The sequence below is a fragment of the Peromyscus maniculatus genome, chromosome 4 (assembly GCF_049852395.1).
Source record: "Peromyscus maniculatus bairdii isolate BWxNUB_F1_BW_parent chromosome 4, HU_Pman_BW_mat_3.1, whole genome shotgun sequence".
NCBI lineage: Eukaryota > Metazoa > Chordata > Mammalia > Rodentia > Cricetidae > Peromyscus > Peromyscus maniculatus.
The window spans coordinates 126,916,002-126,933,152 of NC_134855.1; the positions used below are offsets into that span (position 1 = coordinate 126,916,002).

A 17,151-nucleotide genomic window follows, 5' to 3' on the forward strand; every position below is an offset into this window, starting at 1 on the left:
GTATACTGAAAGTTATATAAAAGTTACAGTGGTATACATATCCATGAAATGAAGGGAAAACGTTACATGGCAATGCTAATAAATTATATATTCGTGCCGGGCGGTGGTGGCGCACGCCTTTAATCCCAGCACTCGGGAGGCAGAGCCAGGCGGATCTCTGTGAGTTCGAGGCCAGCCTGGGCTACCAAGTGAGCTCCAGGAAAGGCGCAAAGCTACACAGAGAAACCCTGTCTCGAAAAACCAAAAAAAATAAATAAATAAATAAAAAAATAAATTATATTCGTTTCCTAAGATGCTGAGCCAGAAAATATCCTCTCACAGAACAGTGTAGCCAACAGCACCAAGTTTGCCTTCAGTTTGAAAGGGAGCAAGGAGGCCAAGCTTGACCAGAGAAATAGAAGTGACTAGAACAACAAAAATAAAAAGCCACTTCTCCCTAAAGTGTATTTAAAATGTACACGCACCACTATACCTTACAAATTACAGGAAAACAGAGAGCGAGCCTATCCATAATGCCACTCAAGCCCGGCATTCCCATTTCAGCACTTTACAGTGTTTTGGATGTGTTTCTACACGCACAAAGGTTTTTTCAGAAATTGTGGCCACACAACACTCGGTTCCTTAATTTAATTAGCATGTGACCATTTACCAGGTCAACAAACATTCTATGAAACCCAGCACTTTGGTTTCTTTGAGGTAGGGTCTCATATCCCAGGCTGGTCTGCAACTCCCAAGTCTCCAGCCTCTGTCTCCCAAGAGCTGGGGTCATGGGTGTGTGTCACCACAACCAGCCCCAAGCCAGGGGCTTGGACGCCTGTGTGATATCCTACAGTATGGAGTCATTCTGCTCACACCCGCCGTGCCCAGCCTTTCACTGTTGGAAATAAAAACATGGCTGATCTTTACAGAAATAAGCTTGATGACATTTTTCTTTGGACTATATTCCTAGAAGTTTAGATAAAAGATGACTTAAAGATAACCATGTACATGAATGGGATTTTAATACCTTAGTTTAATCATTCTCCAAAAAGAAGTAACATTTGCAAGAATTTTACTAATTTAATGTCCAATATTCTTCCCAAAAAAATCTTTGAAAAGCAATTAGAAAAACAATGAAAAGTATTGTGTAGCTAAGACACAATACTTTTGACCACTGAATACTATATTCCTTCACTAAATGAAATACATTTAGGAGGATGGGAACACCAGGATTTCCTTCTTAGTTCAAGAACATATTTCATGAAGATGAGATAAGGTGCCTGTAATCCCAGCACATGAGAGGCAGAGGCAGGAGAGTACAGAGCTTCAAGTTTGAGGCCAGTTTTAGCTACATGATGAAAAACTGTCTCAAATGTCCCTTAACTCCTCCAAACCGATGTCTTTATGATTAGAGTAGACATTATTAAAATGACCAAAATTTCTTTTTTATCTCATAATGCAAGAATTCTTATTACCAGGACTCAGCATGGCACACCAACTTCAACAGCATAGGAAATGCCGCTGGCCAGTGACACAGAGCCACCAAGCGGCCTTACCTTGGGGGTCTGCCTTCTTGTAAGCATTTCCAGCATCGACAAAGCTCGTGGCAGAGTCATGCTTGCTCTGAAGCTGCATGTGGAGCTTGGCGGCTTGACAAAACGCATTTCCTGCAGCTGAAGAAGATGCCACAGTTAAATAGCGAGGAACAGCCTTCCCAAAGAAGACTCCAGGACCCACAGGAAAAGGTACAGGTCTCTAAAAAAGGCCTGCAGCCAGAGACCATGGGTATCAAGACAAGTGCATCTGGGTGTTGGTCACTTTCCCCTGATAGTTCCCAAGGATCTGCCAGGCATCCTGGACACCAAGCCACCTTTCTCTGGCCCCCACTTCAATGACTGACAGCCAACATTTGGGCTCTTGAGCTCTATCCCATACCATAAGATCAGCCCAACAAGGGGCAGTCAGCCTCACACAGTTAAAGGCCAAGCACTGAAGCCAAGGCTATTCATCTACTCATTTCTCAATCCCAGTACCCATGTCACTCAGGTGTCATGTCACTCCACTAGGAAAAGCATGACTTAGAATGGTATTAAAACCATAATTCAATGGTTCTCAACCTTCCTAATGCTGCGACCCTTTAATACAGTTCTTCATGCTGTAGTGACCTCTACCATAAAATTATTTTCATTGCTAATTCATAATTGTTATTTTGCTACTGTTATAAACAGTAAACATCTATGTTTTCTGATGGTCTTAGGTGACTCCTGTGAAAGGGTCATTCAGCCTCCAAGGAGTTGTGACCCACAGGTTGAGAACCACTGACTTAGAGTTTAAAATCCTTGGGGGAAGATGTGATATGGTTTGCTACGACAGGATCTTGCCTTCCCTGAAGCTCCACTCACAATCCTCTTCTGCCTCAGCCTCCCAAGTGTCAGGACTACAGACAGGCATGTGCCCAGGCTCATGGTCTGAATGCTTGCTCTCTAGCAGGCAGTGCTATTTTGGTTAGTTCTAGAAGCTTCAAGAGGTGTGACTAAGCAAAAAAAACATGGTCACTGAGGGCTGGGGCTCATTAGGGCCACCCACCTTCCTTTCCTTGCTCTCACTTCCAGTCCACAAAGGCGAAGAAGCCCCTCTACCATGGCTCCCACTCCATGACATTCTACCCAACAAGCACACACTGAGCCCCTGAACCCGTGAGCTAAGTGAGCCTCCCCTCCTTCAAGCTCTTCTGAGTATTCTGCTCACAGCTAGAGGCCGTACCAACAATCCCAAAGTCGCGCACTCTGCTAAGTAACCATTTGCTTCAAAATTTCCCTGTAAGAAACAAAACATCTAATTCTGTGAAAGCTGTCTCTCTTGTCCCAAACACCCTCTCCACAGGTATTAACCTAATTCCCATGTGGACCTCTGATCATCATCAAGGAAAGGAAGCCACACAAACCCTGTAATCTGCTCCAGTTCAATTCTTGTCCTGTGCCTCTGTTTCTGACACAAGAGTACACATGAAATTTAGGAAACATTCACTACCTAGCACAACATGGGTGCTACTGTGGTCTGAATGTTGGTGCCCCCCACTCTTCATATTTTGGAATCCAATACCCAATGTGATAGTATTACCCATTAGGGCCTTTAAGGAAGTTGTTAATATCTGAGTATTTCACACTTATGAGTGGAATTAGTACCATTATAGAAGATACTGAAAGGAGCAAGTAGCCTTGTGAGATGAAGCAAGAAGATGCCATCTTGGAAGCAGAGAGAAGTCTTCACCAGATGCTGAATCTGCTGGCACCTCGATCTTAGATCTTGGACTCTTCTGCTTCCCAAGTTGGCAGCAATATATTTCTGTATTTTATAAATTACTCAGATGAAGGTGTTTTGTTACAGCAGTAGCAAAGGACTAGGGAGACACTGACCAATGAGAACAGGCCTGACAGCTAGAGCTGGATCAGAATAATCCCTGCTGGCAACAGGAGAGCCACATAAAGAGGTAAAAGCCTGAGAAGCACCAAGGCCAAGCTAGCTGCAGGAATAAGCCAGCTGATCAGGAGCTTTGATGGGCTCTGCCTTGGAAGAATGTAGTGACCTGGACCTGACATGAAGTTTTGGGAGGACCTGGCTCCGGAAGCACCATGCTGCCACTTTCATTACTGCAGACAAATCTCTCCTGAGCGCATCCCTGTACTCCAGCACATTCCTCACTTTACAATCCCCCCAGTAACAGATTGGTTACTGTCCCAGAACCAATCATGGTCTCTCCTTTTCCTGCTGGGGGAACAGCACAACAGCCGCTCCTTCGGACTACCTCAATCTCCAAGATGATAGTCGGTGCTGGTTTTACCATTTCATGCCACCACTTTATTACTTGGAACAAAGTAATTACCTGGCCACTGCTGACAAGGGCAGGCCTCTCTCGATCTGGAAGTGTCTTTACAGAAGAATGGCATCTGGGAAGTTACCCAACTTGTCAGGCTTAGTTTGAATAGTGGCGAAAAGCATTAGCTTAATCATTATAAAAGAACTTTTAAAATTATAAAAGACAAAATGGTATCATGATCACCACTGGTGCATCACTGCTTTAATTCCAGGGCCTCGTGTTTATTTATTCAATTACTAAGTAAATATACAGAATATCTACCACATCAGAGACACGATGTGGACCCTGGAGATGCAGTCATAATGGAAACACATAAACACTCTGACCTTCAAAAGAACATGCTAGTGAGGGCCACTATGTGATGAATACATGTAAATATAAATAACTAAAACACCATGTAACGTCCTTGTTTTTTGCTAGGTGGTAATATGGCTAGTGGGGAAGAGTAGTGAGTTTCCAGGAAGTAGATTATTGCTTATAAGAGGTAGTCAAAAGAGAGCTGGCTGAGAAGGTAACATTTGAAGATGGACCTGAAGAAAGCAACCAATGAGGGCACAGTATGCAGACAGAGGTAACAGCACATGCCAAGGCTGTGGGGTGGGAGCCAGGCACATGAGCATGAGCAGAGCAGATCAGAAAAAGGACGAAGACAGTCCTGGAAGGTCAGTGTACAGACTCAATACATGACCTGACTTACTCTGCCTCAGTAAGACTGACCAGGAGCTCAGTATGGTGGCACATGCCTACTATCCTAGCACCTGGGAGATAGGGCAGGAAGACAGCTCCAAGTACAAGACCTATCTGGGCTTATAATGAGTTCCAGGACAGCCCAGGCTCCACAGTCAGTTACACTGTCAAAACAAAACTGAGAAAGGGCAGAACTTGGGGACATTGGGGACACTATCCTGGCAACAGACAGAGGCAGGGTACTTGTAAGGCCTCTACAGGTACATAGAGAACAAGGGCCTCTCCAAGTGAATTTCCTAGGATCTGACCTTCAGAAGAAACAGGTAAGCATTCCTGGGTAAGATCCCCTTTTACCTGGGATTATAGGACTTGAATAGAAAAGATGGACTGCTGGGACGATTCTGTTTGTCTTCCATTTGTTCTTCAGTAAAATACAACGTGGGCCTAAGTGCTTCTGAAACCCTTCTATCTCCCTTCTAACTAAAGCTCTACTGCAAACTAAGCTGATAAAGGAACTTCAGAGCCAGATGCTGACGTTCAGATCCACCCAGCTCAAAAGCATCTTCTCCTCTGAAACAAAGTGTGTGCCTTAAGGGCCATGGGAACAGCAGCTAGTAAAGGGCAGGAGCCATTTTGCACCTTACAGCAGCTGTTTGCTAAGCAGGAGACCCACGTTCTCTCTGGCCCAAGCCTGCCTCGGCATTCACTTGCATAAGGATCCCACCACCATCTGAGCTATAGAAGAAGTCTCTTTCTCCAAGGGAAAAAGAGGTATTTTTCTTTCCAATTTGTGTTAGCAAGGGCAATCCCCCCAGACAAGGAAAAGAAGAATCTTAGTGTGAGGACTTACTTTAAAGAATGTGTTAGTTAATGGGGGCTTATGTAAAGATCTCTCGCTGTCACTCAGTTCTCAGTGAATTCAGAGTAGAGAATTGTTTTGAAATTCTCAACTCATGCTAAGGCCATTTCTATCCATCTTGTTAGTTCTCAATGAGTTTTCCTATAATTACGGCATTGTATTTACTGGAATACAATTCTAAGAAGCACACCTACTTTTCCTAGTCTATGAAATGCTTCTTTCAGATTTCACAAGCCTACTGTACTGGTGGCTTGCAGAAACTGAGGCAGACGTTGTCCCAGTGCTCAACCTTGAAACCAGGTTAGTTACCTGAGATGATGATCCTCTCAGCATCAAAGCCTGCCTTTGGGACCAACAGTCTCACTCTCTAAAGGGAATACACAGTCCTGTCTTCCTACAGAATTATGTTCTAAAGTGTTTGCCTGAGAAGTAAACAAAATGTCGTACATACCACTCCAATTCTTGGCCATCTTGAACATATTTGCGGCTCTGGTATACATTTCACATGCTTCTTCTATTCTCGTGTTTCCTCTAAGAGAAATTTAAATATGAGGTTATACTTGTTGTTAATAACCATCCACATCTCTCCTCCCTCCCTGAAACAATAAGGGCATTATTTTATTATTTATCATGAAATTATTACTATATTATTATAACCCTGAAATACTCAATGAGCTCTCCTGTGCATGAGACAAACTACAGAATCTTAACAGCCAAATACTGTTCCTGACCCCAAATTCCGGATGAGGAGGCTGAGGAAGGCTAAAGTTACTGTCCTGGGCCACATACTCAATGCCATGAAAATGACACCTAGACAAAGACCTGGTGAATCCAGAGTCTACAACATTAACTAGAGTGTTCTAGGTATAACAAATGCAACTTTGTTCAGTGGTTAAAAACACTTGTTCTTGCAGAGGACCTGGGTTTGGTTCCTATCACTTAAATGGAGGCTCACAACCATCTGTAACTCCAGTTCCAGGAGGATCTGATACCCACTTCTGACCTCTGTGGGCAGCAAGCATGCTCATGGTATATATACATATATGTTGGCAAGGCACTCATACACACAAAAATAAATATAGTGGCTCTTGCTAGTGGCCATGTCAGAGGAGCAGCAGGTGGCAATTGAAAGGGTGTCAGCCCACTAGGAGGCAACTCCCTGAGGTGACTCTCAGATAGGCAAGGCCCTGAGACCACAGACTCCAGAATGTCTTTTGCTTCTGCTGAGCCTTTACATGTTTGCTGCTGCCATCTTTCTTTGGTATCTGGCATGGTGTGAATGAGGGTGGGGAGATCCCCACTGCCTGTAATGTAGTGTGTTTATCTCATGGAAACATCCCATTCACCTGTGGATTATTATGAAGATGATTTCTTCCTAAACTGTACTGTTTAATTGATAATAATAATGTTAGTTTAAATTGAGTTTTGATGATAAAAAATAAAACCAGTTAGTGTCACACAGCTAGAACACATGAGTTTCTACTGAGTCATATAGACTGTCACTTAGGTTAATGATTAAGGAAAACAACTGAGTCCCAGTAGCATAGCTAGTTTAAATTCTTCTAATCGTAATGCTGGGAGGTATGTTCACAGGTATCATTAGCTGAAACAATGCCTCAAAATAACTTCAGGTTAGATCAGATGTTTTGATAATAGCTTTGAGATGAAAAACCCCAGAAAATAATCTAAAGCTCACAAGGACACATAGCTGAGTTATAAATTCATTAGGTTAGGGTCAAAAATACAAAGCAGGCCCAATTGTTGCTAGCTGACGTACTTTCCTTGCTAGGTTTGGTTGATGATCAAAGGTGATAATTAATCCTTTGTGCCTATTTTTGCCCCCAATCTTCTGATATAAGAAACTATTGATGAGTGGATATGCAGCCCAAGATTTAAAGTAAAGCTGACTGATTGTTTTTCATGTATAAAAGTTTAGTTTTATGATTCCTTATAAGATTACTGTAGTATGAATCTTAAAGAGTCTTACTAATAAAATCAAACCTGAGGCCAGTTATTGGGGTGAATACTGGAATATCAGAGAAGCAGAACAAGCCACAGCTACCTTGCCTCACCAGTTCCTCAGCTGATCCTGTTTCCTCAGACTGGAAGCTTCTGAGTCCTCATCCAGAATGAATCTCAGCTGAACTGTGCTGCTCGAAAACTTCTGGTCCTCATGCTTTATATACCTTTCTGCTTTCTACCACCATTCCCTAGGATTAAAGGTGTGTGTCACCATGCCTGGCTGTTTCCAATGTAGCCTTGAACTCACAGAGAGCCAGAGAGATTTTTACCTCTGGAATGCTAGGATTAAAGGTGTGAGTGTCACCATTTTCTAGCCTTTGTATCTAGTGGCTGTTCTGTCTCTGACCCTAGATAAGTTTATTAGGGTGCACAATATTACAATATTTTGGGGAACACAATACCACCACAGATTACCTTTCAAGACAAGTAATGAAGTGTTTGGTCCTTTCTTTTTTTTTTTTTTTTTTTCCTCAGAGCTGCGGACCGAACCCAGGGCCTTGTGCTTGCTAGGCAAGCGTTCTACCACTGAGCTAAATCCCCAACCTCAATGGTCCTTTCTTTGTAACTGCAAAATGCAGCCTGCCAGTGAAAGAATACTTTGCTTGCTTACACTGTTAATCTATAACAAGTTGCTTGGGTATGAATGTACGTGGGTTCTTGGGATAACTTGTTTTTCACCTGACATACTTAAAATGTTTAATTATGTAAGGGATAAAAAACATGCTGTTAAAGAATAATCAGACTGCAACCCACAGGACCAGGGAGGCTACATAGCAGGATGACTGTGGCTGATAATAAGTTTTGGTTTTACTCAATTACTGGGCAAGCCTCAGTGAAACATTTCACTATTAGGATAAGAATTTGTACTGTAGCAAGCTGATAATAGAAAAATAAATAAATAAATTATAAAAAACATGCTGGGTTTTTTTTGTTTTTTGTTTTTTTTTTACTGTTTGTTTTGTATTCATTGTAATTATTCACTTGAAAACCAGAATGTAACCACATTATAATTCCTATATTGCCTGAAAATTTGTTGGGGTATATAAGCTGTAGGAAAAAAGTATACAGTAGAAAGAACACAGAAGAATAGAGAATAAAGAAGGAAACCATCAAGACAGAGTGTGAGTGTTGCTTTCCCCTAACTCCCTCAGATAGAAAAATCTAGTATGTGCTGACTCTATGGATTTCCCTTTGAGCCCTGTACTGTTGGGGGCTGGCCCCCCAGGCAGCAATAATATCTAAAATTTTTTAGAAATGCAAGTTTTCTATCAGGCTAGGTAAATAGACTTCTTTATATTAAAGTGTATTTCTCAAAGAAGATTGCATTTTGAAGGAAGATATCTAATCTTGCCACTCTTCAACAGTTTAGCATAAATCCTAAAAGCCAGATGTGGTGGCCCAGGCCTGTAACCCCCACATTGGAGCAGCAAAGGCAAGAGAATGGTGAGTTCCAGGCCAGCTTGAGCTCAATGGTGAGACCTTGTCTGAAAAGCAACTACCCAACCCCCAGAAAAGTCACAAAACTGCCAACTTTGGTAGGGGTCAGCCTGTCTCCAAAATGGAAGAACCTCAGAGTCCTATTCTCACCAGGTACAGAAAAGCATTGTGTAAACATCTTGAGAAGAGGACACTCCACAAGCAACAAGAATGCATGTAGTTCTAGAAAGTTCTTCATTGGGCAGCTAATTCCTACTGATGGATAGCTTAATTTGTTTATTTTTAATTACAAAAATTATTTTATATAATAATGTTATGTAATAATAATGTAAAAATTATTTTATGAGTGTTCTGTTGGCATGTATCTCAGAAAGGGCATCAGAGCTCATTGAATCTGGAGTTACAGATGGTTGGGAGCCACCATGTGGATGTTGGGACTTGAACCCAGGTCCTCTGAAAGAGCAGCCAGTGTTCTTAACCACTGAGCCATCTCTCCATCCTCTAGGGGATAGCTGTATATACTGAGCAATTTCTTCATACACAAAGCCACATTAGTCTTTGGTGATTCACCTATAGTTCTGAATTCAACTCTGCTTCTAATTAGCTCAGGCCCTTCCAAACAAGATATTTGTCTATTTTGTCTGTGTACACTGCAAAATAAAATCTCAGAGGAAGACCAAGGCCCAGGAGACTCTGACTGTGTGGCACATACGATGTGGACTTCAGAGTGCGGAAACACAGACTTGACAAGGAGTGGACGAAGGAAGACAAGCACATCTCCCATGAGCTCGGGTAGATCGTAAGTGAACTAGTACAGATAAAGCAAGGGCCGGTGGAGTAGAATCTCTCTCCTTTGCTCCATTGCCAAGTATGCAACATTCTTTCCCTACAAACAGACCTCCACCATGTGAGGACAGGAAAGGATAACGCCAGATGCCAGCACCTTGACTTTCCAGGTCTACTCTCCAGAATTGAGAAGTATGCCTCTGTTCTTCCTTTAAACTATTCTGCCTCAGGCATTCTGATGTCACAAGCCAGACTTAAGACATCAAAGCCAAGAGTGTTGGGGAGAAAGAAGCAGGAAGGCATGTCATAGGCAAAAGGTGTGTTGTTTCATTTGGGGGTGGTTACTGTCATGGTTGCACAGCTCCACTACGCAAAGATTTTTAAAAATCAGCAAACATTTCTGACAGGTAAAGTATCTGCCAGTTTATATCTCAATAAAAGGCTATGCCTGCCTGCCAAATAAAATAACCTGGGGCCATGTCACACAAAGAATGACAGGATGTCATCAAGCCATTCCAAAACCAAAGAGCCAAAACAAGCAAGGTTTTCGACCTCAGCCTTCTGGTCCCTTTTCTCTACTTCAAATCTACATTAATTTCTTTAAAGATTTACTTTCTTTATGTGTATGAGTGTTTTGCCTGCATTTATGAACGTGCACCATTTGTGTGCCTGGTGCCTATAGAAGTTAGAAAACGGTGTCAGATCCCCTTAACTGGAATTAAGGAAGATTATAAGCTGCCATGTAGGTGCTGGGAACTGAACCCAGATTGGAAGAACAGTCAGTACTCTTAAGCTCTGAGCCATCTCTCCAACCCATCCACATTTCTTTCTTTCTTTCTTTTTTTTTTTAAAGCAATGAACTAATAGGCTTCCCTAGTGGAAAATTCCTCATGAGAAGTTTCTCACTGTTAGTCACAGCTCCACAGTTAACACAAGCTAGCCTTTTCCGTGTCTTGTTTTTCTGTCAAGTACCAAAAATCTTTAACTGTAATTACAGGGTAGTGCAGTCGTTCTTATTAAGTTTCTAAATAAAACTAGCTTAATTAAAATGTACCTTATCTTACTTCCAAGTAGAAATGTGAACAACAACTGTGCTAAGTTCACACCAGATATTGCCACATCAGGTCATTTTCTTTTAATCATTATATATCATTACAATAACGGGAGGATACTACCTTCATCTCACAAAAGAGACACTGGCATCTGGAGGCCAGTGGCTCACCTTGACCACTCAGCACAGGCTAGCAATGCAGCTGAGTCCTGACTTCAAATTTAGAGATCGTTGTGAAAAGGCTGAATGAGCCAGCTGGATTAGATCACAAAACACTTACCTGTCCTGAACAGAATTACCACAAGCATTCTCAACGCTAGAGAAAGGGGCTGGAGTGATAGCTTAGTGGTTAAGAACACATACTGCTCTTGCAGAAGACCTGAATTTGGTTCCCAGCACCCACACCGGGTGGCTCACAACAGCCTGTGACTCTAGATCCAGATCCCGTGCCTCTGATCTTAAAAGGCACCTGCTCTCATGTGCACATCCCCATACACAGATACACAGAAGTACACATAAAAATCAACCTTAAAGAAAACTGAAGAATGCCAGGCATGGTAGCATATGCCTATAACCCCAAAATTTGGAAGGTAGAGGCATAATGATCAGGAATTTAAGGTCATCCTCAGCAAGTTTGAGGCCAGTCTGTCCTATATGAGAACCTGTCTCAAAACAAATAACACAAACAAATAAACAACAACAACAACAACAAAAACCTAAGGAAGACTCATTATCAAAAAAGGGGAATACAGTCTGGGGATGTGGCTCAGCTGGGAGAGTGCTTGCCTAGCATGCATAAAGCCCTGGGTTTGATCCTCACCCAATCCATATAAACTGTACACGATGGCCCGTACCTGTAATATTAGCACTTGGAAAGTAAAGGCAGGAGGATCAGAAGTTCAAGGTCATCCACCCTACAATGAGTCAGGCCAGCCCTGGGAACATGAGACTCTGTCTCCAAAGGGGTGGGGGTAGGGTCCTTTAGGAAGCCACATAAACACAAAAAGTATGCTGCTGATAGGGTAAAGATTCCTGCCACACAAGCCTGGCAACCTAAATTCAATCTCCAATCCATGTAAAGATGGAAGGAAAGTACAGACTCCACAAATAACTGTAAACATTTTGGAAAATGTCTTTCGGAAAAGTACCTCAATTACTTACTTCATGTACATGAACATTAAATATTACAGGTTTTAAAGACCACTACTCAGAATTTACAAATAATTCAACTGATGGCTACCCTGAGCTCCATAGGTAGAACAGTCTTGGAAACAACAGATTTTGAAGAGAATCTCTGCTATGAAGTAACATTATGTCAGCCAGCACACAGCACTAAGTGCCATGAAGGAAGCTGAACTGAGCTAAAGCCAGTGTCTTTTGGTATTAGAGGTTTCTGACCTTGAACAAGGAAATACCTTCTCCACCAAGAAAGGAAACACTAGCAGGCACAAGCCCTGCCTCCACCTGGAGGCCCCAGCCTGACACCCGTTCATTTCGGAGGCAGAAGCTTCTTGGTCACTTACTGAGCGAACAGCTGCTGAGGTCAGTATGTGCCACACGACACTAAGGAGGGAGGTCGAGTGCTCACAAAACCTCATGCTTTGGGAATGAAGACGCCTGAGACAGCACATCCAGCCCCAGCCTGCTCCACTGTGCTCAAAACCCCAAGGCAGCCCACCAAGGGTCAGTGAACCGCAAAGCGGTCAAAACCCAATTGATCCCCAAATCCTCCGAAGTCCTACTTTCCCCCACCCCGCAGAATCACTGTTTGGAGCACAGAGCCACACTGGCAGCTATAATACATACTATTTTAAAACTGTGGGTGGGAGGAGGGAGGTATCAAAGTAGACTTGTGGGAACTAATGGCACACACACATCATAAGATGTACCCAAAAGGAAAAGGTGACAACTGCCGAGGCAGAAATAAAGCTGGCTCTAAAATCACAAGATACTAGAGTAGAAACATCTCAAATAATGACAGTTACAGCCCTGCATCAGTGTGCAGGCACAACTAGAAAGAATTCAGGTCTATAATGAGGATACCCTGAGGGCTATCCAGCCACACCAAACTACAAAGACAAGGACCACTGTGCTAATTCCTGGGAGCATGGTGAGGTGTGTGTGGGAGGCTGTCACCCAGGACAACACTTCTTCACCAGCAGGAAGGTATTAGCTTAACTGGTAGAGAGAGGTCAGCACAGGGCCTGGCACAAAGGGTACAATGGCAATGCCAGCTGCTGTGTGGATGGAAGACTCTGTCTACATCACTGCTTTTCGTTGCTGCTGCTGCTGCTGCTGCTGGTGGTGGTGGTGGTTGTACATATATATCAAAAGTTAGAGGCCAGCCTGGTCTAGATAAATGAGTTTTAGGCCAGCTAAAGAGTAAGACCCTATATTAAAAATAAAATAAAACCAGAAGACACCAGCCAACTTTGGTTAGATGTGTTACAACCTCAAACAGCCCTGACATCTTGCAAAGGCTTCGCTTGCTCAATTCACCTGCAGGTAGGTTTGATGTTGGTTCTTTCCTAAGGGTTCTCACTCTCTACCGCAGGATATCCTCTTTATAATTTCTCAATAGAATGAAGATTCAGCAGAAGCACAGGGTGGTTCTGCATTTCCAAGGGGAAGCATATGTCTCTTCCATTGAACTTCCCCGGAGTCAGTCATGGAGCTACAACAGGCTCGTGGGGAAGGGGCACCCGGCCACTGGATGAATGTGTGATCCTTCTTATATAACACATAGTTCCAATGTAGGAAATGCACACAATAAAAAATGGACAAGGTAGAATTTGGGCTTAAAAGCACCAAATAAGATAAGCAAGTTCATTCCATAATACTAAAGATAAAGCTCACAATGGAAGTGAGTATCTTTGTATGAAAGCAGTACTTTCTTAAAGCAGAAACTACAAGAGAGCCACAGAGAGAAACACATGAAGAGAACACATTAACACACCTCTCTAAGTCAAAAGCAGATCAAATACTTTAAAAAAAAGACACAAAAGGCCTAGTCCTAATTATATAGTCAGTAGTTAGATATTATGGATCTCTATCAAACTGGGAAGCAAACATCTACCTTCTTCTGAGCTCACAAGGACCATTCAAGAGTACTGATAACATATTAGGCAGCAAAGAAAGCAAAGAAATAGCTGCTAGTTTTCTAATCATAAGGAAATAAGATGGGAATTTACCAGAAATACACAAAAAGGCTCTTTGGCCGAGAAGGATGCCCCAGAACAACTCCTGGATCAAAGGAGAAACAAAGGAAGATAAAAACCCCAAGTATCAGGTTCTACAGCACAACAATGAAAGCAGTTTAAAAATTCACACCCAAACTAGATTCATATAAGTAAAAGAGAGACAGCAAATTAATAACCCCTGCAAAAAAAAAGCCACGGAGAAAAATAAATGATAAAGAAAATCAGAAGATCAGTTTTTTGACAAAAACAAAAACAAACAAAAAAAATTAACCAGGACAGGGCAATATTATTTACAACCACTCATGAGTAATTCTCAGAAATAAGGAATATCTGAAAAAATCCAAAGTACAAAATCCTAGAATTACAGATTTTGATGGTATTTATTATTATTTCTCTTCTATATAATACATAATTATCCACATTTTAGTTATTACATTATAAGAAACATACACAAATACTCCCATCTTCTTACACAGTAACACCCGTCTGTGTAAGTAAACCTTCATGTAATCTACATTCACTGTCTTGTTTTTGAGACAGGCTGGCCTGAAGCTCAAGACCCTCCTGCTCCAGCCTCCTGATTGCTGGGATCATAGACATGGGTAATGATTTTTCTGTTGCTTTTTCTCTTTTTGTTTCTGAGACGTTTCTCTACATATTCCTGGCTGTCCTGGGACTCACTATGTAGACCAGGCTGAACTTGCTCTGTAGACCAGGCTGGCCTCGTACTCACAGAGATCCACCTGATTCTGTCTCCTTAGTGCTGGAATTAAAGGTGAGCACCACCATTAATCTAGCTGATTAATGACTTTTTAAAAAGTTGAATCTACATTTAAGTATTAATCATAACTGAGAATGATGTAAACGCTATCAAGGCTATCACATGACCATGCTAAACATGGAAACACAATCTTCACTGGAATAAAAACAAGTGAAGAATATAGATATAGCCTACAAAAACCTAAGAAATATTTGAATTTCACAAAGTAAGTAGACTCATGCTTAGTTGCAGTAACCCAAAAGGATCCATCACTAAATTTACACTGAGACCACCAAATATATAGCTCTTTAATTAGCCCCAAGATTGAGGAACATTTCAGCAAAGAAACCATCGGGGGCTGGGAATATAGCTCAGTGGCAGGATAAATGCTTGTCTAGCATGTACAAGGCCTGGGGGCTGCATCCAAACAAAATGAAAACAAACAAACACATAAAGGTAGCTCAGAAAAATTGTCCTGTCATTCCCTAAGTATAGAACGTGCACTGTGTAAGACAGCCTCAACCTGTGTTCCCCTAGCAACAAATGAAGAGATTAAGCAGGTCTTTGCAATTAGAAAATATCCTACTGTCAGTTTGGCCAAGCTTAAGATCATTCTAGCAGTTTGTTGAGATTCTAAACTAGAATTTGAAATTAACTACATATTTCCACAGCTCCTCTCTGGCAATGCACTAGGTGAAAATTCGACTTTTTCAGTGGTAGTTTTATACTGTGCTCTTCAGAAAAAGTGAGAACTAATTTGACTCTCCAGCTAAAAAGATACATCTTTCTTCAGCCGGAATTGATAGAAAACCAAACAAAAGTAACAATGGTGGCAGACATATCTGTATCCTTCCTCAATGATTCTCCTGTAGGGGAGCTGCAAGGGACTTTGCTGGGGAAAGAAAAACGCACTGATGCCCCCTCCCCACTTCAGCTTCCAGGCAGAAAAGGCCTGTAGCTTAAACCCCGAGGAACCATCCAATGGACCCACTCTTGAGAATATCCATGCATATTTCCATCTAAAGCAACAACAGAAAGTCAGAGTTATGGAGCAATACTGAGAACATAGTATTGCCACAAAAGCATTGTGCAGCATACAGATGAACTCAAGCTAGGCTTTAATCTGCAGCTGGGAGATTAACAGTCAGTGACGTGAAACATCTGCAATAACCAAATGCCTTTTCAAATGTCAGCCAAGTCCTCAAAAAACCACCTGTGCATCTCTTAAATAAGAACTCTGATGATACTTAGGTGAACCAAGACATGTGATTATTAATTCTCCTTTACCCTGAGGATATCACATGGGGATAGATGACACTACAATAAATGAAAGACAAAACCTAAGGGAGGCAGGCAGGGAAACATGTAAGGTGATGACAGATGCACGTAATGTCACAACCACAGAACTCTGATACAAAACCTTAGTCTTCCCATTAAAACTCAAAGAGAAATAGGTCTGGTTTGGGTTTCAAATACTATATACTTAGAATAAATCTCATGAAGCTCTATATATTCTTCTTCCCCTAAACTTTCCAGGACCAAATATTGCTGGAAACCTCCCAGTCTTCATAATGCAAAGGACACTTGACCTGGCCAAAACTCTTAAGGTATTTATTTACTAAAAGACTAGTGACCAAGCTTTTGGCTCCAAAATCCTGCAAAACTCAATCCATCTGCCCTTCTACTTCCTTGATAAGAGGAGTTGACATCTTTTATGAATATGTGGATAATCATTGGACAGCTGTTTACAGCACCCATAGACCTAAGTATTAAAAAAAAATTAACTCACTGATCACTAATCACGAGATAAACTGTGGATTATAGCAGAAGAAACTGAGGCCCAAAGAAGCAAAGTCAACCTGTTTCAGGTTCCAAAGCTATGACAATAACCTGACCTGCTGCTTCTACATGAGTAGGATGTAGTAACTCTATGCAAACTGAGGGTGAATGAAGGAAGATGAAAGTCTTCCTAAATGGCCTGTCACTGACAGGGCAGCAACAGTCAAAATTATGTTTCTTCAGAAATAAAGATTCCTCAAAATCCTTTTAGATGACTGCCTCAAGATTTGACCTAGTTTCCCCAAAACAATGGGCCTCTTGACCAAAAGAAATGTCCACAGCTGGCTCAAATATCCTGATTTGAAATACATTTTGCATTAAAATCACCTCCCACAGTGAGGCACTCTGCCATCAAATTTCACACAGTGAATCTCTTGTGTTTTGTGACTCATAGACAGGAATTAGTAATTGGCACCTGCATTAAATACGAAGCAATGCCCCTTGTCCCCTTTAAAGGGGAAATAGAGTATCCATACCTTACAGCTATGGTTTCAAGCCTCATATTACATGAGAAATTTTGGACCTAGTAGTGATAAATGCCCTTAGAGGTCCCCAAGGATGATCTCCTCTTTTTCTTGGCTATTATGCTACCATGCACTGTATCAAAGTGACCCTAAGCATTTCCTGGAGATTGAAACATAACAGGGTTTCACT

The 17,151-nt window shown here is 41.8% G+C and overlaps 1 protein-coding gene across 3 annotated transcripts in view; it reads right to left on the bottom strand.

Annotated features, from left to right (window-relative positions):
• Positions 1-17,151, bottom strand: part of Napb (NSF attachment protein beta) — a 41,740-nt gene that overhangs the window by 23,295 nt on the left and 1,294 nt on the right. For 2 of the 3 annotated variants that reach the window (XM_076570810.1, XM_006984490.4), the window contains exons 2-3: positions 5,854-5,933; positions 1,536-1,652 (exon numbers count right to left, since the gene is read on the bottom strand). In XM_076570810.1, coding sequence (XP_076426925.1) covers positions 1,536-1,643 — 108 coding nt within the window. In that variant the 5' untranslated portion in view covers positions 1,644-1,652; positions 5,854-5,933. Of the gene's footprint in view, positions 1-1,535; positions 1,653-5,853; positions 5,934-7,464; positions 7,485-17,151 lie in introns of those variants that run through there. The other variant, XM_076570809.1, reaches the window with a different exon arrangement.